This window comes from Apus apus, chromosome 4 (genome assembly GCF_020740795.1).
Source record: "Apus apus isolate bApuApu2 chromosome 4, bApuApu2.pri.cur, whole genome shotgun sequence".
NCBI classification, from domain to species: domain Eukaryota; kingdom Metazoa; phylum Chordata; class Aves; order Apodiformes; family Apodidae; genus Apus; species Apus apus.
In genome coordinates, this window is record NC_067285.1 from 62839875 (window position 1) to 62864753 (window position 24879).

General features: G+C 36.2%; 1 protein-coding gene across 5 annotated transcripts in view; it reads right to left on the reverse strand.

Moving 5' to 3' along the window:
* The window catches only part of GSTCD (glutathione S-transferase C-terminal domain containing), a 64467-nt gene that overhangs the window by 26393 nt on the left and 13195 nt on the right, over nucleotides 1-24879 (reverse strand). For 3 of the 5 annotated variants that reach the window (XM_051618338.1, XM_051618339.1, XM_051618337.1), the window contains exons 4-6: nucleotides 22613-22867; nucleotides 21850-21943; nucleotides 20138-20200 (exon numbers count right to left, since the gene is read on the reverse strand). In XM_051618338.1, the coding sequence (XP_051474298.1) occupies nucleotides 20138-20200; nucleotides 21850-21943; nucleotides 22613-22867 (412 nt within the window). Of the gene's footprint in view, nucleotides 1-20137; nucleotides 20201-21849; nucleotides 21958-22612; nucleotides 22868-24879 lie in introns of all 5 variants that reach the window. The other 2 variants (XM_051618340.1, XM_051618341.1) reach the window with 2 other exon arrangements.

Below are 24879 nucleotides of genomic sequence, written 5' to 3' on the forward strand. Positions count from 1 at the left end.
TGGTTAAGAGGCAGCCTATTCACAGTGCATGCAGGAACATAGCAGATTTCCCTTTCTGAGTTTCTTTCACTGAATATTGCTCACTGATTGTTAAGGAAAAGATAAGAGCTAAATGCCTCTGTACAGTAAGGAATAGTGAATCACAAGTAGTTGAAAGAAAGACTGAAAGACACCTTCTAATATTTATAATCTTACTAATTCCCATCATAGCAGCTAAATAAGGAAAAAGTAAGTATTAGGTATAGTAATAATTTGGATTATTCCTGTCTTTTATTTGCTTATCGATAAGAGTGAAAGAGCCTGAACCAATAATTCAGAAACAAGAAAAACTGGCTTGGAAGACAGACATGATTCATTTGGCATTATGTGTCAAACAACTGAACAGCTGGCTGTGTGACAAACAGCAGTACTTTCAGCTTAACTTTACATGCCATATCTGTCTACTGTACAAAGGTTAATGGCTGAAGGAATCCCTCCAAACACTTCCAAGTTCATCCTTGAACTTGCATCCTGCATTTCAGTCATTACAAAAATTAAATCTCACACTGAAAAGGGTTTGATGACTGATTCAAAATGCCATTATAATATGCAAATAACCTCATAACTTCACACGGGCTGGATATCACTTCCAAACAAAGGCATTCTAGTAGCACAGGGAAAGGCCAAGGTTACAGATTTCTACCTTGTCCGATACACACTGCAATTATCACAGCACTTATAGCTTGATCCTGTGTAACCCTGGAGTTAATGAATATTCTAGTCAATTCAACCAATTTTGCTGTTTTAAACATCTCTGGTAGTGATGTGGTTTATGTTAGTTAAAAGAGATGAAAAAACATCCAAGAGTTCATACAAAATATAGGAATTATATTAATCCATCATAAGGTTTTCATTCAGTAACTGCTTGACCACTTAACCATTCTCCTTTAATTTCTTCTTTTTTCTAAAGACTCTTCTTAGCAAAGTGGGAAGAGGAGAAATTAAAATTCCCTGCAGTTTAGACAGTAAACAATTAATTCCTTTGAATACCTAGCTAACAAGGATGTTTTCTATACAGTTATGAAGTTAGTCACCACTTTTGGCTAAGTGCTCTTTTAATCTCTGATGTTGAAGGTCAGTATCTGCTTCTGCCAGGTTACCAGTCTACCACTGTAAATGCTGATGATCTGCATTAAAGTTTGTATAACCTCCAAAATTGCATCCTTTAATAAGTAAACTTTTGTTATAAGAAGCACATCTGACAGATTTAGGAAAAAAGTTATTTTCAATTAGCATTTCTCTTTCCACAGGCTTTTCCCTCCAGTGCTTTCTCACACAACGAGCACAAAATGATTAAGTCCCAAGTGGCTGAGATGGCAGTTCTTTAGCCATAACTAAGTTCCTGTTACTGAATGCTAGCTGTGCAATTGTGCAGGTAGCATACCACAGCCAAGTACCGTTACCAAGTAGTCCTTCAATATGTTCTTGGTGCTCTCTGTAACAAATTTGGGTCAGAACCAACATGTATTTCAGCATTTCCAGCTTTGCCCTCGAGGCGCTCTTTAACTATGTAAAACCAGACCACTTATTAAGCAACTTTAGCTTTTCCTATTATGAAAAAAACAAAACTGTTTTTGTAGCTAATTTATTCATACTTCTGTATGTAATAGATGTGTTATCTATCCACACTAAAACAATTAGAGCATTTTGCAGAATGCTTCTATACAAACTGCTACTTTTCATTGTTGTCAGTAATCCAAACCACCCATTCAAATCCTCCCAAACTAGCTAGGTAAAGCACAACCTGACTATAATCAACACAAGCTAATTATAATGCAGTGGACGACAAATTAGTTAAATGAACAAAATAAATATCTACTTTTTGCCTTTTAATAAATAAAAATAATGGTATGATCATCTGGATCGTACTTCATAGCTATAGTCAGCCATTATGAACAACTGCTACGCGCGCTTTATGACAGAAAGATTGTGAAGTTACACAATCCTGCCCTATATAGAAATTTTTCATGAGGGGTCAAAAACATGCAACATGCAGACAATAACATTTTACTTCACGTTTATAAAAAGAAAAATGTAATAAAATGTCAACATGCTTTAATGAGTTTTTGAAGGACTATGCATAAGGGGATATGCCTCTCAAATAACAGAAGTGTCAGCTTATGCTATACAGCCCCTACAAATAAATACATTCCAAGAAGATTTTCAGAGAAAGTATCAAATACCAATTAGAAGCTATTTGGATATATCAATACAGAAAGCTTCCTAAAGAGAGAAAACATTTTAATTCTGGCTGATCCAATGTAAAAACACTTCAGAAACACTGCTGAAAAGCTAATTGTGCATACAGTTCTCCACTACACTACAAATACACATGCCTTTGACAAAAGTCTTTCACTGATATTTTAAGGAATAAAAGTACTCAAGCTTGCAAAGATTGTCACAGATTAACTCATTTTCCTGAAATCCAAAGCAAAGACAAAAACTGACTTTCCAAGACAATTAATATACAATTGGCACTTGTTGCCTAATCAATGGTTCTAATAACAAAAAGCTCTTTTTACTTGGGTCTTAAGCAGCCTTTTGCTGGGTGGCCTTTTGTATTATTCTTACATAGTTAATGACAGCAAATAGTCAGGAAAATCCATAAATACCTTAAATCACCTTTGAAGCAGAGATAGGGATTTAAATGGGAAAAAAAGTTAATGAAACTGTGGGCACCAGCCAAGTACTGTACTCCAGTCGCCTAGGCTTTACATATCAAGAACATTAGGAAACAAAGACATTATTTCACTTGGCCCTTCCTTGGCAAGCAACTTTCAACTGCTGGCCACTGGACAAATAGCAGTACTTTCAGTTTAACCACAACCTCCGTTATGTACCTGTGTAATGTGAACATTCGCAGAAAAGTGCTATATAAACAGTTGATAGTCACCAAAATCTGAGGATGAAAGATAAAGTAATCTATGGTTTTCAATCCCTTTCCTTCCTTAAGTACAAAGGAGCTCAATATCCCTTGATAATAATAGGCTGTTGCAAAGCCCATTTCTCCTCTTGAATTGCAGCTTTATATAAAAATATAATAATGAAGTATGCTTCTAATCTTACTCATGCAGCAGCCGCTAGTTGTTGTATGAATGGACTACAGACCACATACCATCAGATTTGTCTTCTCCACAAAGCTGTTTTGAGTTAATGGCTAAAACATTACAAGGTTAAGTTTGTTTCATTTTTTTAATTGATTACTGAGTTGAAAGTACTTCAGAAAAGTAATTGAAAAAAAGAAAAACTAGTTGAGCACTATGCTATGTCCCTCTCTGACACAACGAAATTAAATCAAATTGGAAATTAATGCAGTATGGAGCACTTGAGTATGCAAGATGTTTGAGATACAAAACTGAAAGAATACACTAAGTATGAGTCTTAAAGTTTATTTCTTTGGCTTTGTGCGTAACACGCAGTAGCAATCTAACTGAATCAGCTTAATGAACAACTTTAATTTTAAGCTGCGATTCTTTTGAAGCTCCTGTTGCTCAGTTTTTACAGGACCTCAACAGGAATATTACATTTACACAAAGTGAGCATATGGTTGCAGTAGGGCCAAATCAGCTCTATGAGTCACTGTAAAAATTAAATTTACTTACAAAAAAGCAAAACCAAAAGGAAGCTTCCTTATATCTTTTTCACTGATTTAAGAAACTAGTATTTTAAACAAAGGATTTCCCTAAGGTATTTATTAAAATGAAGAACAACTTATGCAAAATAAAAAAGCTCCACATTAACAAAATGCCTTGAACTCATTATGAGATATTACCTAATTAGAGATTAACTTATCCTTGCAGAACCTTCAGGAAAAAACATAGCACAAAATCTGCTCACCATCCTGGTAACAAAACTATGAACCAAAGCATTCCTATAGACCTGCATGTTATGAACTTGGCATAAAACTAGGTGAAGCTGAATCTACAATCAGCAGCAATTTTCAGCCCTACTGTTTGCCATTGCAACAGCTACAAACAAAATATTTTACCTTATGGCTAAATTAGGAGCTTAACCATTCATAATGTCTGCCATATGCTCTACTTGCTGCCTGCAAGCAAAGAACCAACTGTGGCTGTAATTGTCATGCCACAGATAAAACCAAGTAAACAGTAAAAACAGTAAAATGCACATACTACCCATGAAACCAGAAAAAATGGGGGATAAAAATATGTAAAGAACAATCTAACCTTTGTTAACAAAGCAATTAAGATATAACATGGCAGGAAAGCTCAACTGAAGGTATTATTTATTTTCTGCATCCCATCTTACTTAACATCATCCAAAATAAGCTACAGAGAACTTATCATCCCAGTTCCAACTGAGATCACAACTGGGCCAAAGCATCCAGTAACAAGCACAAGCCGAGGAATGCCAAAGACGTGCTGCAGATAAGATGGAAAATAAACCATTTGGCAGATGTTTTTTGAATAGTATAGAACACAGTATTAACAACTGTTCTATCTCAGCTCAAACTGAGAGGTTTTTTGTTTTGTTTTGCTTTAGAGAAACATATTATTTTAATTGAGATATCATATCCAGTCTTTAAAAAAAAAAATTAGTTTAACAAAAAAAATATGGCAAAGTTTCACAAAAATTGTACAGGAACAGACCGTGCACAAAAAAAACACATTACAGAATATAAGGACACTAACAACTTTGAAGGATGACTATATACTCTGTTGGCTTTCATATTTTAGATCAGGTAACCACATGAACAACATTTATTTCTATTGTCAAAATTCCTCAAAACTGATAAATGCCTAGTAGACTTTGGTTACTTCACATAAATCTGAAATATATCTTGTGGATAACAAACCTGAGTTACAAAGAATGAGAAACTTGAAACAGGCAAGCAATGGAGTGGTCAAACAAAGAATTTTACTGTTTACATTTATATACTTTTAAAAAAATAAAAATCACTAGAATCAACAATGGCTAATTTTAGAACACATGAAGCAATCGTTTGACTTATCAATTAGTTCAAAATGCATCTGCCTCCCTCAACAACTAGGACCATCAATACATGTTTTACAAAGACGTCACAATTTTAAGTGCCAGACTTATTTTCAAAGATTTTTGGCAAGTGGTGTGACAGAGAAAATAAAACTAAGTTACTAACAAACAGAACATCTTCTTTGGGAACTATTACTCTAAAGTTACAGGATCTAGATGTAAAATTAGGGATTTACTTACACATTTCCTGCACTCGAAGCACAGTGACATTTAGTTTTGCTTACTTCCAGTTTCCTATAGAAACCACCAAAGAATGCAAACAATTTCAGGATTAGCACACATAAAAAAGCTGTACAGCTAGTTCATGGTTTAAGTAAAGGGCCTAATCAGCTCTACAAGTATAAATAAAGAAGCTGCTCAAGAGTAAATAGTCTCTCTTAGCTCTTGATTCTAAATACTACATACAGAAAAATAACATCAAAACCCCTGACTACAAGACTTTTCACAGAACTTGCTTACAGTTTTTTATTTCCATTATGAATAAGAATGGAACATATCCACATGCACTGACCCACAGACATAACTGTTTACAGGCAGGTCATAAATATCTTACAATACACTTCTATAATAAATATAAGGTTTTGCTACTTGCTTAATGTATCACCACACCAGTCAGTAACAAGTTTCTGGATTACAGGCAAAGAAGGCCTGGAAATCTCAACTCTTTATTCTGGAAACCATTCAAATTATTATCAGAATTCCATAAAGCCTTCAACAAGCAAGGCCTGAATTCTCAGGCTATGTGCTTTTGTAGAGACAGATCTATAAATTCCAATATTAAACAGTTGTGCATTTCAGATTAAGCCACTGACTGAACTTGCTAGGACTGCCCACATTTTCCTGAATCTTCTTTCCCTTAAAGGTGAAAAAACAGGCAAGGAAAAATTATGCTAAAAACAAATTTCACTCATCAGTCCAGGTGCAATATTCAGAGTCCAGCTTGATTAATATACACAGATTCTTACATTACTACAAATCACACCTAAAGTTTTTATTTTATTTCAGGAGAAAAAGATGGGTCATCAGCTAGTATACTAACATGGAAGCAGAGTTCAGGTTCTGGCTACTTCATACTTCTCTTATAGACCTCCTCAAGCACATCAGCTGAGCCCAGTGCCTCACCTGTTATATGGGTATTACTGTCCACCCATGTCACAAGTCAATTCTGAATTTCAACAGCTGAGAAGCTGTAAACTAGATAGGACAGCAATAGCAGTGACAAACTTCTATGATAAAAGGATACAATTAAAATTATTGCCACTTCTGGAAGAAACTTGTGAAAGAGTGCTATGTTGGGAAAAACAACCGAGGAAAAGTCACATAGCAACAACCCACTCAACAAAAGAGATTTTTAAGGTACAGACAAGTATTTCAGGGGCTGCACAAACAAGGGGGAAAAACGCAATAATTTGATTCTACAAAGCAAACAGGAGATTAAGATGAACATTACAAATGCTTTCCTGTGGTATTCTTAATTTTTTCTTTACTCTCAACATACGCTAAAAGATTAAACATATTAACACACCTCCTCCTATTCTACTGCCTCTTCCTTCTCCTTCTGTTAAAAATCACTAACTAGTGTTAGACTAAATCCAGTTGAAATTTTCTGGAGAAAAGTCAGTAATGAGAAATATTAAAAATGCACATCCCTGTGATTGTATTAATTGTATATGGACAGAGATATCTATACAATTGTCTTGCAAACAATTGCAAGTACCTGGATAAAGACAGAATGAAGTCTTGCTGCCATCATAAATACACTTCATTCAATAAACACAAAATCAAAAATAAAACCCCTTAGTATAGAATCATAGAATGGTTAAGGTTGGAAGGGACCTTAAAGATCATGTGTTCCAACCTCCCTGCCACAAGCAGGGACACCTCACACTAGACCAGGCTGCAGAGAGCCTCATCCAACCTGGCCTTAAACACCTCTGGGGAGGGGGCATCGACAACCCCCCCAACAACCTCATGATGAAGAATTCAGTTTAAAACCATTACCCCTTGTCCTATCACTTCCCTCTCTGGTGAAAAGCCCCTCTCCAGCTTTCCAGTAGCCCCTTCAGGTACTGGAAGGCTGCTATAAGGTCTCCCCAGAGCCTTCTCTACCCTAGGCTGAACAGCCCCAACTCTCTCAGCCTGTTGTCATAGCAGAGGTGCTCCAGCCCTTTGACCATCTTTGTGGCCCTTCTCTGGACCCTCTCCAACAGCTCCATGTCTTTCCTGTGCTGAGGGCACCAGAACTGTACACAGTATTCCAGGTGAGGTCTGACCAGAGCAGAGTAAAGGGGCAGAATCACCTCCCTGGCCCTGCTGGCCACACTTCTTTTGATGCAGCCCAGGACACAACTGGCCCTCTGGGCTCCGGCGCACACTGGTGGTTCATGTTGAGTTTCTCATCTACTGCCACCCCCAAGTCCTTTTCCTTGGGACTGCTCACAATCCATTCTTCCCCCAGCCTGTATTTGTGACTGGGGTTGCCCCAATCCAGGTGCAGGACCTTAAACTTGGCCTTTTTGAGCTTCACGAGGTTGGCATTGGTCCATCTCTCTGGCCTGTCAAGACACCTCTGGATGGCGTCCCTTCCCTCCCTAGGGTGTCAGCCACATCACAGAGCTTGGTGTCACCAGCAAACTTGCTGAGGATACACTCAATCCCACTGTCCATGCCTTCAACAAAGATGTTAAACAGCACTGGTCGTAATACTGACCCCCAAGGAACACCTCTCATCGCTTGTCTCCACTTGGACCCTGAACCATTGACCACAACTCTCTTGGGAGTGGCCATATAGCCAATTACTTATCCACCAAGTGGTCCATCTGTCAAAACCACGTCTTGTCAGTTGCAGACCAGGACATCATGTGGAACAGTGTCAAATGTATGCACAAATCCAGGTAGATGACATCAGTTGCTCTGCCACCATCCACCATCTCTGTAGCTTTGCATAGAAGGCCACCAAATTGGCAGACAACATGGCTTCACTAAGTGCAAATCAGGCTTGATCACCAATCACCTCCTTATTTTCCATGTGCCCTGGCAGAATTTCCAGGATCTTGCCAGGCACAGAGGTGAGACCGACCTTGGATTTCTTAATTTTCTGATTTACAGGGATCACAGATGCAGAGATCTCAGTCTAATTATTTCAAAACCAGCCATACAGCTGAATTACTATAAAAGAAACAGAACAGCACATTGTTTTTGTGTTAGTCATCAGTTTTTTGGGAAAAAAAAAAACTGATAGTAATGACATGGTGAAATGAACAGATACACATCCTTTCATATGTTTCATGTTGGAATTGAAGAAGGACTTGATATTAGAACTGAGATACCCATAACTTAGAACTCAGCTCTAAGTTCTACATCTGTACCTTTTATTTCTTAGGAAATTACTCTGGAAATGAACCAAATGAAACAGAAGTACAGAATCAGTGGCAGAATCAACCTCTTCTAGGAAGAAGGGAGAGAATCTCCAGACAACAAGCTCTTCTGGGACAAGGACTCTGATAGTGGGTAAAATCTGATATTAAGCATAAGGAAGGATTCTAGGACAGGTGGAGGCTAGACAATTTATTAAATCATGCTCGACTGCTGCTACTACGACATAAAAAATGCAGCCTTCTCATACTGCAAAGCATTCATTTGATATCACCCTGGGGGCTCAAAGAGCACTCCTAATTCTCTCCCCTCCCCCTCCCCTTTTTTTTTTTTTTTTACATTTAACTTGAGCTGAAAGCTTTAATAGAGACAACATGCTCTTTATCTGTAGCACTGTTTTCAAGCAAGTCAGGTTTCAGGTGTCCTTTCACAGCTAGCATAATAGTATCTAGGCACAAGTTACAAACTGCGTGCTGATTTGTCACAGATACAGTAGCATGCCAATGCGTAATTCAGATCAGACTTGTACTGCAGAGAACTGGCAGTCAAGCCTTTGTTTCTGTTGAGAAACTTAAGTACCACAGGAATATAAACAACAGAAGAGTCTCTGGCCTCAGAACTCTGCAGATCAATGGATGCCTAATATGATTAGAAAGCTCAAAATAAGCAAATATTCACAAAGTGGAAGCAAAGAAGTCACACCAAAGCCATCCATGCCCAAAGTCACAGTGACAGGACTGAGGCAGTTCTGCAGCATTATTCTGCAGAAGTACATTGCAGTGCTTTTGTCAACAGCGGACATTTTTAAGTCAAGTCTTCAAGAAGACACATAGCACAAGAACAAACAGAATATAAAGAAATATAACACTTTTCCATGTTAGTACTGTTGCTTCATCCCGTGTTCCATTTTCAAAATATAAAAGTAACCTGTTTGAGATCTGGAGGACACTCTTCACATCAGACTATCAAAACCAGAAAATTAGTTTAACTTCTCACTGCAGAACAAACTATGCTTTTCCTCTCACATTAAGAATTTTACTGATTTCAGAATCAAAATATTTCACTTCTATTTAACAAGCAACATCAACAACTGCAAATGGCCATCTTCAGTGAACAACAGCCTCCAAGCAAACTGTTAACTTCTGCTTTTGAATATAAAAAAATCTCTATTTTTCACACTATCAAGTGTACCTGGTTTTACACAAATCAGCCAGAGTAGATATCCATAGCATCTGAAAATGTACTAATCAAAAAGAAAGAACCATGTTGAGAGAATGTGGACTAATATAGATGCCACAACCACTGAAGAGCAGTAAAAAAAAAAGACCTACACTACCTACACTAAGATTTGTAGCAGTGATACGAAGCCTGTTGAAAGTAAAAGCAATAATTCTTTCTACTACAGTTGACAAGGACTAAAGAATATAAATTTTTAAAAGTCCAAATCATTGATTTAAAATATGAAAATCGTAAGGTATCTATCCATATTAATGCAAAATTTGTCATAAAAGTCCACAAAATTTATCTCGTGCAACAAGTCTGGTTTCCCAAGCTTATCTATGTATATTTGATATCCTGGTTCATTTTTCAAGTTACTGTTTCTGAACGAAGATTTCATTACATTCTTTTCCCTGTATGAGGGAAAATGAGCTACAAACATAAAATCCCTATTCAAATTATTGAAACATACATTTTGAAAACCAGCTACACAGACAAGTAGCTTCTGTGGATGATACAGAAGAACAGGAATTATATAGATAGATAAATGAGATTTCAAGCAAAATATACCCAGTATTACTATAAAACACAGTGGAAATACAAAGTATGATTCTCTGTTATCTGTACAGATTATTTCTTGCACACAATAAGCCTGTCATGCTGCAAGTAACTGCACCATCTTATTTTCTAAAGATACTGGCTAGTTAAATCTTACTGATCTTGCACCAAAACACATTAACCCATCCAGGAAGCATCATGAAATGCTAGCTCATCAAAGTCCATGACATACACCAGTATTTCCCAACGTCTTGATGAAAAGCTTAAGAGTGTATTTTTATTTTTTCCAGCATGCTCTTCCTAGCAAAGGAACAACTGCAGAAAACATGCAGTGCAACTGAGAGCCAAGATAAGAACTTTATCCAGTTAGGTATTTCTTCATGGAAGCTCTCTGAACAGTTAATACTGCTAAGATGTATCTTAAGTCTTTGGGGGTGGGATGTTGTTTTGGTTCTTATTGTCACTAAAAATGCAAGAACACAGGAAGGATCAGCAACTTGGACATTTAAACGCCTTTAAGTGCAATTAAGAGGACTTTGAAAACTCCAGGTAGAGTATGCTGATTGAACAACTAAATGAACACTATCTCAACTCATCTACTCACAATACTTAGACAAGTGATTTAAACACAAACACAAAGACCAACAACTCCATCACAGATTTGTAAAAGTCTTAAAGTAACCTCCTGGCACAAATGGAAATAAAAGCCATCATATCTCTCATCTCTGGAGATTTAGATTAATATGCAACAACAACAGGGGACAAATTTCATTGCTACAGATTATACTAATTCTAACATTGGGATTATACTTCTTCTACACTTTCAAGATAGTTCTACAAACAACTAAATTTTCTACTTGCCTTTATTCTTCAATACTATAGCAGTTTTTAAAGCATGTGGATTCCTTTTGATATTGCTATGGTAAGATGCCAGAAATTTGACATGAAACATGCGCCAAAAATTAACTTTTCAGAAGCTATTCCAGACCATCTGGAGAAGATACATTTCAAGTACAAAATAATTAATACCACCTTGACTAAAACATTAAACATACAGTAGTCTGGCCTTTGTGCAATTAAAAGCTTTGAAAGTATCAGACTACTCAGAACAGATTCTGAATCACTCATAACAAACCAATTTTATTGTTTGTGTTTTTTTCTTAAACATAGCAGTGCTGTCTTCCTTGAAATTGCCAATTAGAACTTTAAATGCTATGGCCTAAAAACTCACTGTAAGGAAGAGCTAAAATGAAACTGCCAACACCCAACGTGGAATTGTATCCAAGTGAAGCAATACACTCATGGTTCTTAACATGGATATCTTAAAACAAGGAAAGTGCAGCTGGAAACTATAAGTAAATTCAACAGGCAGAAAAAATCCTCCTTATCTCATATTTTGCCACTAATTATTTAAGGATTGGAAACAAAATCTGTACCTCAAATCTGCAACAGATACTGACAGATACCAACTGGGGGATGGAAAAAGAATATGCAGCCAGTTGTACAGTGCTTACCTGCAAGAGTACACACACCACCTGTGTTTCTAGCAGAATCATTTGTTTCCAAATACAGAATCATAGAATCGTCAAGGTTGGAAGGGATCATCAGGTTCCAACCTCCCTCTATTCAAGCCTATGATGAAATATGTTATGATTATGGACATTTTGCAAGGAGGTTATCAAAGATCTTAGAGAAATTAACTAACGCTGCACAAAACTTGATAGTATCTCAACAATTACAAGCTTTTTACATTACAATGAGGCAGTGTCACCCCCCCAACGTACAAAACTCTGACACTGCAAAATAAGTTGTTCAGAAAATGTTTGCCTGTATTTCTGAAGGGAAATGTCTAGTTTAGGAACCACAAAAGAAACCTCAGTTTTGTTTATTATGATAATTTATGAATTGACATAAAATCTGGGCAATCACAAGCTCTGGAAACAACCAGCAGTCTTAGAAATAACACCTTAAGGATATTAAATACTAAGTGAGAGATTAATAGAGTTTCAGTAATCCCATAAAACATGACACTGCAAACTAAGAACATAGGTTGGATTATTTTTCACAAATAATCTACAAATAATCTAATGGGCTCTCCAAAGACCATTACAAAAAAGACAATGCAAATAATCTATGAAATATTTCCACTTCCAGCAAATCCTCTCCTGCTTCCTTCCCAAAGCAATTAAAAAACATTTTCAAAGAACCTACCCCCAAAACAAAATAAGAGTGACTGTCAATAAACTTGACTCAGAACAACACATAATCTCTTTTGGTATGTTTGCAGCAATTTGTTACCAAGGAAGAGGTGAGAGAGACACACTTAAGCTCAGTTTCAGTCGTTCTCTGGACTGCAGTCTTTTCTTTGCCCAGGCACAGAAACTATACCTTCCTTCCCATTTTTAGTTAATCTTCTGATCTTAACTTCTATGTAATTCCTGAGTGCCTACATTTCCTTTTTTGGAAGCAAGATTATAGCAGGAAGAAAAGTTGTAAGAGGTTCAATTAAGAGAGAGAACGTTTTTGACTTGTTTCTGGGAAGCACTGTCAAACATTTGCATAGGCTAGACAGCTCTTTCACATTTTGACTACCACCCTTCTCTCCTAATGAAGAGGGTCACATATTCTCATGTGCTCAGAGTGCTGATACCAAAAAAGAAAACTAGGTAGTTGCTTAAAATTCACATTTTAACGTGCTTTCATTTGCCTACTTTTTTCCTCTAACTTATCAAACCAGGTATTGTCCTTTCCTCTGAATTCCAGCCATAACTATCTTTCAACACTACTATATTTTTTAAATAACAAAGTGAACTATGAACTATGGCAGCATTATTGATCAATTAAAAAAAAAAAAAAAAATTAAGTCACTAGCACAATTCTTCTCATGCCGTTACATATATGCCAGGAAAGAATTCCCAGATATTTCGATTGAGCTCCTCATTCTCTTACAAATATATTCCCATCATTTTCCTTTATCCCAAAGGATATAAAACTCCAGCAGAAGTTGAACTGACCAACTTTCTTCCTCTATCATTCCTGGCTCAGCTGTTGCCTTTTTTCTTAAGACTTGAAAACATTCAAGGCAGCAGGCATTACTCTGTGTTAATAGGGCACCTAGAAAAAACTAACTCTGCAATTACTGCTTTTAGGTCCTACTCCAACATAACAAATATGTCAACTGTTAAAACATCAACTCCAATCTTAGGAAAAAAAATGTTTTCAATCACTTTTTCCAACAAGTGGTCCCTAATTGCGGGAGTAAAGGTTTTGGGACGGAACTGAGATCTGCCACATAAAAAGTATCTTTCCTTTGGGTGACTTCTTAGTCACAGGGCACAGCTCCATCCATCCAGGTACAGTTCCTTATCCAAATAGATTTTGCTGCCATCCTGTGGACTGTGAAGATTTTAAGCTGCAAAAGTCACACACATACCAGCACAGTGGCAAAACAGTTAAGATAAACTCTGATTCCACTCAATCAGTTCATACTTTTGTCTTGAAAGACAGATGGCAGAGCTCAACAATATATTTTGAAAAAGTAAAAAAATGAAAGTGCTGTTGCAAAGGTAACAAAGGTCTCTCAATGCCTCTGTTTGAAAGGACTGCTTAGGCTTTGTAGCAGAAATACACAAATCAGTTATGCTTACTTAACAGCTGAGCTGATAAACTTAAAACTCAGTTGTTCCTCAGTTACAACGTGTAGAAAACAACACTGTAGGTGACCTACAAAAATACAGCAAAGAAAGGAAAAAAACTTCAGTTTAAATCCTTATGTTTATTATGCTGTATGAATTATGAATCCCCATAGTCTGAGATATAGCAACTGGATGACACACGAAATAGCTGGAGAACACAAGCTCTACAGTGGTTGTAGCTGGAATTTAAGTCTAATGAGAAAACTTACAGAACAATCTTCAAATAAGCAGTGAAGACATTTTACAGCAGGAAATACCAGAATACTGAAGCAGATTAAGTAGCTCTTTTAAAGACAACACTAGTGCTACAAGAGATGCATTTAAATCATACGACAACTGGAATACTGGTATATTCTGTACAAAAATTATGAAAAATTACACCATCAACAATCAGATTTTTTATCAATAGCATATTCAGAATATTTGGAGACAAAGAAAGGCATTAACTCTCCCTCCTCCTCAATCTTTGCAATTAATACAAATATGCTTAATGCGCATTAATTACTACAATATGTGTTTAAAATATTTAGAAAGCTAAACCAGATCTTTCAAAAAGGGAAATACTTACTCCAATGAAATAAAAGCAATCTTTTAATTTGCTTATGTGGAAACAGGACAGGATTTCTTTATGCACACATTTTGAAGTTTTTACATGGTATCTAAAGCTTTTTTAAGAAGAGCATATTTCAGAAACAGGCACATCATTTTAAAAGCACACTGAAAATCAGATACATACATATTTAGATCTGGACAAGGTATAAAAAATAATTTTCTGTAAGTTTGAACACTATGTAAACGCAGTAGGAAAGGTCACATCTACTAGTGCAAATAGCAGAAGTCCTGAAACAGGCATTTAGTTCATTGTCATAGTGGCAGATGTAAAATCTATTTTGACCTATTCAAATACAAGTGAGAGAAAATAATGGAAGTCAGCATTCCTTCATCTAATTATCTGTTTATATTTTTGCTGAAGTTCTGGAGCAGGCAAGGCTTTTTTGACAACCATGAGGACCTTCTGAGGACCAACAGTGCATGAATGGTCAGCATTTGTGTGATTCAGACCGGATGGCATATATGGAATCAGTTAACGTGAAACAACAATACAATAAACAGGACTCATTAAAAAAAAAAAAAAAAGCAAGCACTAAATGCCTTCTCATATCTAGTTTCCAGGCAAGAAGGAGCAAGAAATGTGTAACCACTACAAAGTGACATCTTCCCTACAAAGTGTCACTTTGTACCACAGCATCACTGCTAGGTACACCTTCCTGACCATTAAGGAAATAAAATTCTATATACTCTGGCTTCCCCAAAAATATCCCTGCTGATGATTTCACATGATGTTTAGAAGAAAATATCTTTTTGGATCATATTAATCATCTGTCCCAGATTTTTGCTAGACACTGACCCAAATGAAAATTGCTAGAATGGATCATCAATCCTTCTTTTCTCAATAGTAATCTACCATAATGACCAGTACTTCCATGCTGTGGACTACTCAGCAGAAGCTTGTCCTCTAAACTTTTCTGGCTTAAGAGATAAATAACTTTGGAGCTTCACGACCCCATGAGCAAGGAACACAAATATAAAAGTGGCAAAGAAATGAGTAAACTCTACTACGAGGAGATCAGGAGAAGAAAAAGAACCAAACAGTTAAAATGAAACAAAGGTCAGAGTTACTTGGCAGGCTACTTAACAATCATGAAAGGATTCTAAAAAAAACACAGAAAATTAATTTAACAATCCTTAAAAAAAGAAAATCTGCTAGTCATCTGTGAGTTCATGGCTTTGTTTTTTATGTCCTTCCATCTGTGAGAACTTTAGAGACAAAACTGAAAAAAATAAGAGTCTAAGATACTAAACTCCTTTTCTATCTAGGGTAGATCACACTCAAATTCTGTCTACATACAGCCAGCGCAGGCCAGTGACTGTTAACTGCAAACACTTTGTAAAAGTTCACCCTGATTAATCAAGAACACACTTAATTTAACTGTCAGAACTAAGACTACTGTGAATTTACAAAACCAAGTCATTAAGAATTGCCTTCAGTTCCCAAATCATAAATCCCTAAAACATTTCAACTGGCAAATAGCAGTATGTAATTTTAATTCTTTAGGTATGTTCAGTAAACAAACACAAACCACAAAGGGACTAAAAAAGCCTCCACTGAACTTTATGTACTTTAGTCTATGAAACAAATCTCTCAGAAGCCTAATAAACTCACAAGTAACAAAGACTTGTGAATTGTAAAGCCATGCCTCTAGGGATTAAACTTCACCAAAAACTGAATTCCTGTTACATGGAATAGTCAATGTGACACTTTCCAGCATGATTATCAGTCGTATGGGAAGTCCATCAACCACCTTCACCATAACAGTTTATTACAGTACAGGTCAAACACCAATGAAACTAAGTCCTAAGTAAATCAAAATGCTTTTTTTTTCAGAACTTGGTATTATTCCTTTAGTATGATTTTCAGTAAGGTACACTAACAACTGCTATTTTTTCTTTGCAGATTGTGAATATTTCAGAAACTGCTAGCAAGTCATGTAGATCAAAACTTCACTTAAAAACATGCAACAGATTTCAAGCAAATGTAAACGTACTGAACTTGTATCCCTCATAATGTAGATGCACTGTTTTCATTAGGCATACAAACCTATGTTTCCATAAATTACTCATTTCAATAAAACATTGTACCTAAAAACCATTTTTACACACTAATTTAACTTAAGCCATATAATAGCTTTGCCTCCTGTCTCCAAACAGGCAACTTAAAAATATCAAGTAGTGTATTCCCTTCCCTTGTATAGTTTGGTAACCAAGACAATCGCAAAAGAAAAATGTATGGAGTGCACAAGATTAGTAGGGACAGTGCATATTGCCATGGACGAGTTATCTGGTTTGGTGTAATGCATAATTTATTACTTCCAGCAATACAATTTTTTGTCTAAAACTTAGTCATTGCGTTCAAACTCCCATAAAAATATTCCTCAGGCCAACTATGTAATGCTGTATCCCAGAATAGTCAAAAGATCCAAAGTCATCACATTTGAAATCTAAAGTTTTGCAAGAACCCTCTAAGATAAGCCACATAAATGTAGAGTGAAACTGTAGTAATAAGCTTCCGTTTTCTTACACCTATCACCTCAAATACCAATTTTGCCTATATTCAATCCATTTCCCCTTCTCTTTGTTACTGAAAAGTACTTACTTCTCTAGTGCTTACTAAGAACATGAGGCAACCTGGCTCCAGTGCCAACACAGGTTTTCCAGATCTCAGATTGCAAAATAAACTACAACCATAAATATGGTTTAAACTTATTCAAATGAGTGCAGCAAAACTAGAACTTTAGAGAGAGGTTAATGAGAAGCAGCTTCAGTTGAATTTCCCTTGTTTTGTTACCCATGTGGCTTGCAGGCAAAGAGCTGTCTGATATGGAAAAATCTGTTGAAGGAAGAGGATGAATTCCTGCCTCAGGATGCTTGAGATACTGAAATAGGCTGCAAAACTACTTGGAAAAAAAAAAAATATCTTCAAAGTCTTTTAAAAATTTCTGACAGGCTTGGAAGGGAAATAGGGAACTTTAAAGTGCTTCTTTTAACTCTTTGTTTCATGAAATGATCACCTGGATCTCATTTTAGAAATATCATTGCTTTTAACACATAAACATGTAATTTGCATCTCTTGATTAGCCAAAAAAATCAAAAAAATATCTGATTCCCTAAAACACCTTTGATATGGAAGAATCATGTATTCTTATCTCAGAAAGAATCTCTTAAGTCTAAAATATTCCAAAGGTAGCAACAATATAAAAAGCAGAACAAAATAAAATAACTGTGACCTATATGTGCAAAATAATCCTAGAAGCAAGTGGGATATATTGAATCAATCCTGACAACAATTTCAAATCAAATAACTCCACACCTATTAGAGCATTTATTCCACGGTCATTATGTTAGTCAGTTCTGTAAGCAATTACAAACAATTCTAATATGGACCCAAAGTCACAAACTTTTAAACTGGTTAAAAAATACTGACATAATTTAATGCTGTTGACACAGTGTCAGCCAAACAATATGTAATTCATTTTTATTTGTGCCACAAAGAGGTATCTATATTACAGTAACCCTATGTTACGTTGGACAGTACGTGAAAAACAAAACCTGACTTGCAAATAATTAATGCCACAAAGAAAATGTGAGTATTAGCTCTAGGAAACAACTTTGAAATCCTGCTTCTTCAGGGAAGCAAGTTTCACTGCCTTGAGGTTTCAATAACATATTTTTGAAGAGGAAAAGACATTGTGACAAACAAGTCCTCTGCAGAAATATAGCATCAAGAGTTTTTTTTCTCCCCCAGTGAAACACAAAGACAGTGGAAATTTTCATCCTTCCATATTCTTTATTCATAAGCAGTTTGTTTAAAAAGAATTTTAAGAAAATTTTCTATTCTACATCTGGCCATACCTATTGTGATGTCAATTCTCAAAGCCACATACTAGATTTACTTGTGATTTCTTATCATACTCAAATGGTGTGAGAAGCCCATTATGTTAAGTGTCACTTCTGTTTTTGCCAAATAAAATAACATCCCAAACCCAAAAATGTAACATTTCCTTTCTGGAAAATATTATCACCACTAGCAAACATAAAGAAATGTGGCACAGTACGAAGAATTTCATCCTCATGTCAATATTCTTTCCATAATTCAGACAAACTCTCTATTTCTCATGTGAACATTCTGTACTCTATTTTATACATAACTAACTCAATATGGTAACTTTAGTAATAGCCATATAAAAGCAGGCCTCTCAAAAAAAGAAAAAGCACTGAAGATCAAATTCTCAGCTGACATAAATTATCTAGGAAAAGACAGCAACATAAAGATAAGCTTTTAAATATTGCAAACCTGTGTTCCCTGAATTCTGCTTCTCTTCCCCACCAAAAAAACCCACAACAAAACACCACCACAAAAACATGTACAGTATATTATGAGTTATTTTGTGCCTTATAAATGCAGGTACCAAAACTCTTCTCAACAACCGTTTAAGGGACAGCCTTATCCCTAATTCGTAGATGTTGGGCTTTCCAAATTTTTTCTCAGCATTGTAAAAATCTATGAAATTTTTCCAAAGTCCGAAGCCCTGAATGCAAACAAGGGGCAAGTATGAACCTGGGTATCTTTTTACTCAGGTTTATTCATTTTACTGACAAGCTTCACTGGGAGTTGTCTTTATACACAATCTATTAAAACAGACTTGCTTAGGAAAAAATTGCCCTATGAATAGGACCAACTAAAAAGTTAAAAGGCTACATGTCTTCCATCAACAGGTGAGAGCAAGCTACCCTTGTAAAATGCATTCATTTATTTTGATCTAGCTTTATTGATTTGCCTACATGCTTTAAACTAATTCCCTCCACCTCAAACTCTTCAAGGATTCTGTAATTGAATCCTCTATCTCCTACTGTGCACGCACTCCTAGTTTTTATTATAGTGACCTTTCCACATTCATTCGACAGCAAGTCACACTTCAGCTAGAGGACCACTTCCTGACCTACTACAACTTACATTTAAGAAAACATATTTTTATGAGGAAGAAAGCATTATTCACAAGCCTACAGAATGCAGTTTATTACTTACTACATCATTCTGTGAGCAGTTTCACACTTTGGAAGAACAGTATCAATCTGTTCACAGCTAACCACTACCTTTTTAAGTAAATACCATGACAAGCACACACAGTCTAGCTGGCAGTGTCACAATGAGATACCACAAACGAAGTACTTTTCTTCTTTCAAGTACTTCCTGCTTAACGAGTATTTCAACTTATGAGAAGTGCAGGTTTGTGAGACTGTGGGTCAGTTATTTCTCATTCTTGCATTTCACAATTGCGTAAAAAAAACCAAACCAACCTGTAAAAAAAAAAAAACAAAACAACCACACACAAAAAACCCACACACACAAAACCAACCACCTTCCTGTTAAAAAACATAACCCTTTGCCCTTTTTAGTTTCACAGTGAACACAACGGTTGACGAAAAAATGGCAGTACCAACGATTTACATCCTCATATATTATCAGAGTAATAAAATAACAAGGTTATCACTTCCTGCCCCCACGTCCACACGGTTTCCCCCTCCCCTTGATTTGTTTTGGGTGAGCCAAAAGCCCCTCTCATAACCAGTCAAACTGATCTTGATACTCACAAAGTCTTTGCACCTAATAAGAAATTTACCTGAAGACAAGGAATAGTTTCCCACATGTGCAGCACCAGGAACACAAGCAACACCAGAGTTGCCTAAAGTTCAAAAAAGGATAAAAATTGTAACCCCCTTTACTTTTATATTCTGACCTGCCACCTTCTTCTACCACCTCTATATACTTACACTATCTACTTTTACTTCTACAGAAAACGCAACACAACCAGGCACTAAGCTTGGTTTGGACCGCTGGGTTGTGTCTACTGCCAATTGAAGTAATTACTGCAAAAAAGTATTTCATTAATTATTTTAATGGCATACCAGTTTTCAGTACACATCCCTAATATAGCTTAGAAACACAACATTTTCTTTTGGGATCTTGCACAAAGTAATTTTTCAATACCATGAGATGCCTTTAGCCAGACAGACCTGGCTTATGTGCTTGGGGTTAAGTCTTTATACACTGTGATTTGGAAGAAACAGTAAAGTGCTGAGGAGTTTTGGATTCTTTACTTAATAGACAATATCAACTTATTTCTGATCTAAACATAGATTTGGAAAACAAGCTTAGAAAAAATATAGTTAAAGTACTGGCCAAATGTTTATATAGTAAGGTAGAACAGAAACCAGCATTTACAATGCATTTGAAAATAAATATTAAATTTATTAAATTTACTGTGGATAAAAAACAAAGCAAGTTTTAACTGAAAAATGATCTTTGTCTCAACTGCTATGAACAACAGTAGGAGGAAATTTATTTATTTACATGGGGGTAACCTGTTTGAAAGTTTCAATTGCATTACTTGGTTTAAAACCCCGTCAGTTTTAGTGACTATTTACTTAGCATGCTAGGTAGAATTCAGTAGTAAATTACTGAAAATTCGAGTCATATAACAATTAGGGTCTACTAGCAAAAGAATCACAAAAATGTATAATTTAGAACATCAGATGTAAACATGCAGATGTATCCAACTGAAAAGCAAAATTAATTCTCATACCAGGAAATTCCTTTTTGTCGTATTTAACTGTTGCACCTGAACTAGAAGCACAACCATTTGGAGTTTCCCTAAATCAGAAAATGGCATCAACATTACTGTGATCTTGAGTGGAAGTCAGGAGTTACCACCCACTAACTTCTTGGCCAGTATGTAGAAGACCTTTTAGGGGAAACCCTACTGTATTCAATATTCATAACAACAACGAAAACAACAAACATTGTGATAAATCCCTTTTTTCTCTGTAGAACCGCAGCCACTAGGCAACATGCTGCCTTGCCATCCAGGGTAAGCAAAGCAAATAACCCCTACAGGTCAGGGAACACTGCCACAAAAGGAAAGACTCACTCATACACAGCTACCAAACTTTGCTAATTATTATTTTCATCAGAATAAATCCAGCAGCTGCTGCTTTTGGAGACACAGTCCATGTACTACATCTACGCTTATTATATTAGCATCATATAGTCAGAAGTTACTGTTCTAGATATGAAGAAAAGTTTGAGAAAGTGGAAAACTGTGGGATAAAATATCGTTAAATATTAAGGTCAAGCATTTATTCCCAGTTTGTTCACCAGCTGTTGATGACCTGAGCAAAGTCCCAAACAGGATGAATTTTAAAACAGATTTAAAACCCCTTACCTGTTTTACAAAGATACACTGGAAAGTGACATTTTTCTACAAAACAGTTAAGTAGCTTCACCAGAAGAAGGCACTGTTAAATTCATACACAAATACATAAAACCCCTTACCTTCTCCAGGACTGACAGCAGATGGTAGATTGGCCCAGTCCAGGGTCCAGCTGGGGCATGGATGAGGAGAAAACTTTGCTTCAATACCATTTTCCTGTGTGAAACAGACTGCGAAAATTAAGAACCTCATCCTTTACCCATGGAAGTTGGTAGCAAAATTCCCACTGAATCTAATGATGACAAATCAAACTGTGAAACACTGTCAGCCTAACTGAAACTACACAGGCAGCTGACCCTACATTGTGGGATTCAAATTAAGTATTTATCTTATTTTCACAAAAAATCTGTTAATTTTCTTTAGGAAACACCATCAGCCTGAAAAAAAAAGTAAAATATAGAGTTATGGAACATGACGGAGAGTTTTCTTTAACAAGGGGTTCCTAGATGTTCAAAGCTCTAATCAAACAGTGAAAAACTGACAGAAATTATTGAATAATAAAACCAAACATAAAAGCAATGGGGTTTGGTCATTCTTTATATGAATATGCTAAGAAGAGGAAGACAACACTGTAATTCAAGCAAAAAGTTACTCTGATTATTGATAGGGCTTCTAGCAATCCTATCTTTGCTGAATTCCCGAATTGGTCAAGTAACAGAACAAAAATCTAAAACCACTTCCAAGTCAATATGTATCTGACAGAAGATGGGCAAAATGTATGAAACTGTTCAAGGTGTCAGATTTTGCTTCTACAATTCAAATACATTTCACCTATTCCAAATCAAGCAGAACATTACTATTAACTCATTGAAAAGTTTAAATTACCATTAACTTAGTCATAGTTGGCCTTGGACCACCTATAAAATTACTGTCTTCTTTCTCCTCTCCTAGTTCATCAGGAACTGAAGAGAGGTCTTGGGGCTGTTCCTCTGGAGGAGATGCCAACTCTGGAAGCTGAAGAAACTCCATGTTGCATTTGCCAGCAGCTTTCTTTACTCCAGGTACTTCTTGAACTCTTTGATACCAACTGAATATCAGAGGCAAATTTATCAGATTTTTGCCTTGTTTTTTGCTGGAAACCTAGAAAAATACATGGAAAGGTTACTTGCAACTGTAAATTTATATCTACAAGCCACAAGAAGGCAAAAACGACAGAAGTGAGCTCAGCCCCATGCCAAGCATGCTTACTCATAGCATGATGCTAATGCAAAATACTAGCTAAATAACAGCTTGGGCTTTCAGGTGGAATTGCCAGTTGGCCTTTTAGATTTGATATGCAGCTGTGATTTGCATAATAGAATGAAAAGGTTTACATGATCAATTTTAATCCTAATTTCAGTCAGTAACAGGAAAACACAAGTAACATAATATTCCTAATTATCTGATTAATTTTGGTTGGCAATCACAAAAGCAAGCAAACAAACAAACAACCCAAACCAAAACCCCAGTAATTTTCAATGAATAGCAGACTCTTAAGCAAGACATCATGGTATCCGAATGCTCTTTCTTTCCACAGACACCCTGAAAACCTTAAAAGCTCATCCACAGACAGCTGTTTTGCCAGGAACTGCAAGCCTGAAATACCTTTGACTATGTGGTAGCAGCAAAACAGGCACATGTTGTCCCTAGTCTTTACTCAAGTCTTTGCACTAGGTCTGCCATGTTTTCTAAAGTGGCACTGAATGAAAAATTATTTTTTTAATAATGTAGTCACTCAAAGATTTTTACCATTTTAACTTCCTTTTTTAAAACAAAACATGGCAATTAATGTATTTCTTTTCTTAATTAAGTATATATGATGGTGAGTTGAAGTGGCCTTCAACAGCCATTAGAATTTTAAAATAAAATTATTATTTAAAAAATAAATTCTTAAGCACATACTACAAAAAAGATACCAAATTACATTTTACATGAAGACCAGCTGATTTTAAAAAGGTGAACTGAAGTAATTTTTGTTTGGGTTCCCAAAAGGCTTACAACAGTGAAGATCATCCTCTTACAGAAGCAGCTGTGAAGTTTCCATCCTCCTGACATTCGACACCTCACCAGGCACAATCCTGGGCAACTGTGCTCTGAGCAGGGGGGTTAGACAACATAATGTCCAGAGGTGCCCTCCAACCTCCACTATTCCAGCCTCACCTATTCTGTGATGCTGTGCCTGCTCCAAGCAGAAAATTTAAAATCTTGATTATGATGTTGAAAAATATAGTTCAGCATAACCAGTGGGGGTGTTTACTGAGCTTATCTTGGTGTGAAGAAGAGTTGAATGCTAATCATTCTTTAAACATTTTGTCTTTAGCCTCGAGCAATAAGTAAAACAGATAATCGAAAACAATGACTAAACTTACTGTGAACTTACTTCATTAACATACTAACATAACATACCCCTCTTAAACTGTAAGGACCCTCTATTCACGGAAGGCCCCACCCTCTGCCCTCTGAGCATGCTTAGTGAAAAGGAGAAGTGCTGCCACTTTAAGTGGAAGCCAAGAACTAGTTAACCAAACATGTAGACAATTATAATGGTATACTTAGAAATCAGGTAATTTTGCTTTTATGGTGTATAAAAGAAACCCTGTGTTATGTGGAAGGTGGGCGAGGTTTGAGGATTTACTACCCAGCATCCCTTCCTGTGCAGAACTGGAATAAATACCTTGACAATGTGTGCAGACTGGATTAATGCACACCAGGTAAATGGACCCCCTTTTGGGACAACAACTACAAGAAAGGGCCCTGAAAAAAGAGTGCTCTTCCACATATCTGTCCTCAGTATGGAAACAAGAATTGGTAAAGAACACTTGAAATGACAAAAATTCAAGCCACTTTCATGCATGCTGTGTTAATAATGTTCTGAGGGTAATCACAAGCAATTATAACAGCTAAAGGAGCAAAAGGAGGATGAACTGTGGATTTTTAGTATCTAATTCAATATCCTAATAGTAACACAGGCAGAAAGACATTAATTCAGGTAAGGAAAAAGTATTTTGAAAGCAATTCTAAGAGGCACTGTTGTACCTGATAACAAGTGTTCTAAATTGTATTTTTAGAAGTGAATAGTGGTTTCTCCCGGATGGAGAACAGAGCTTCTATTA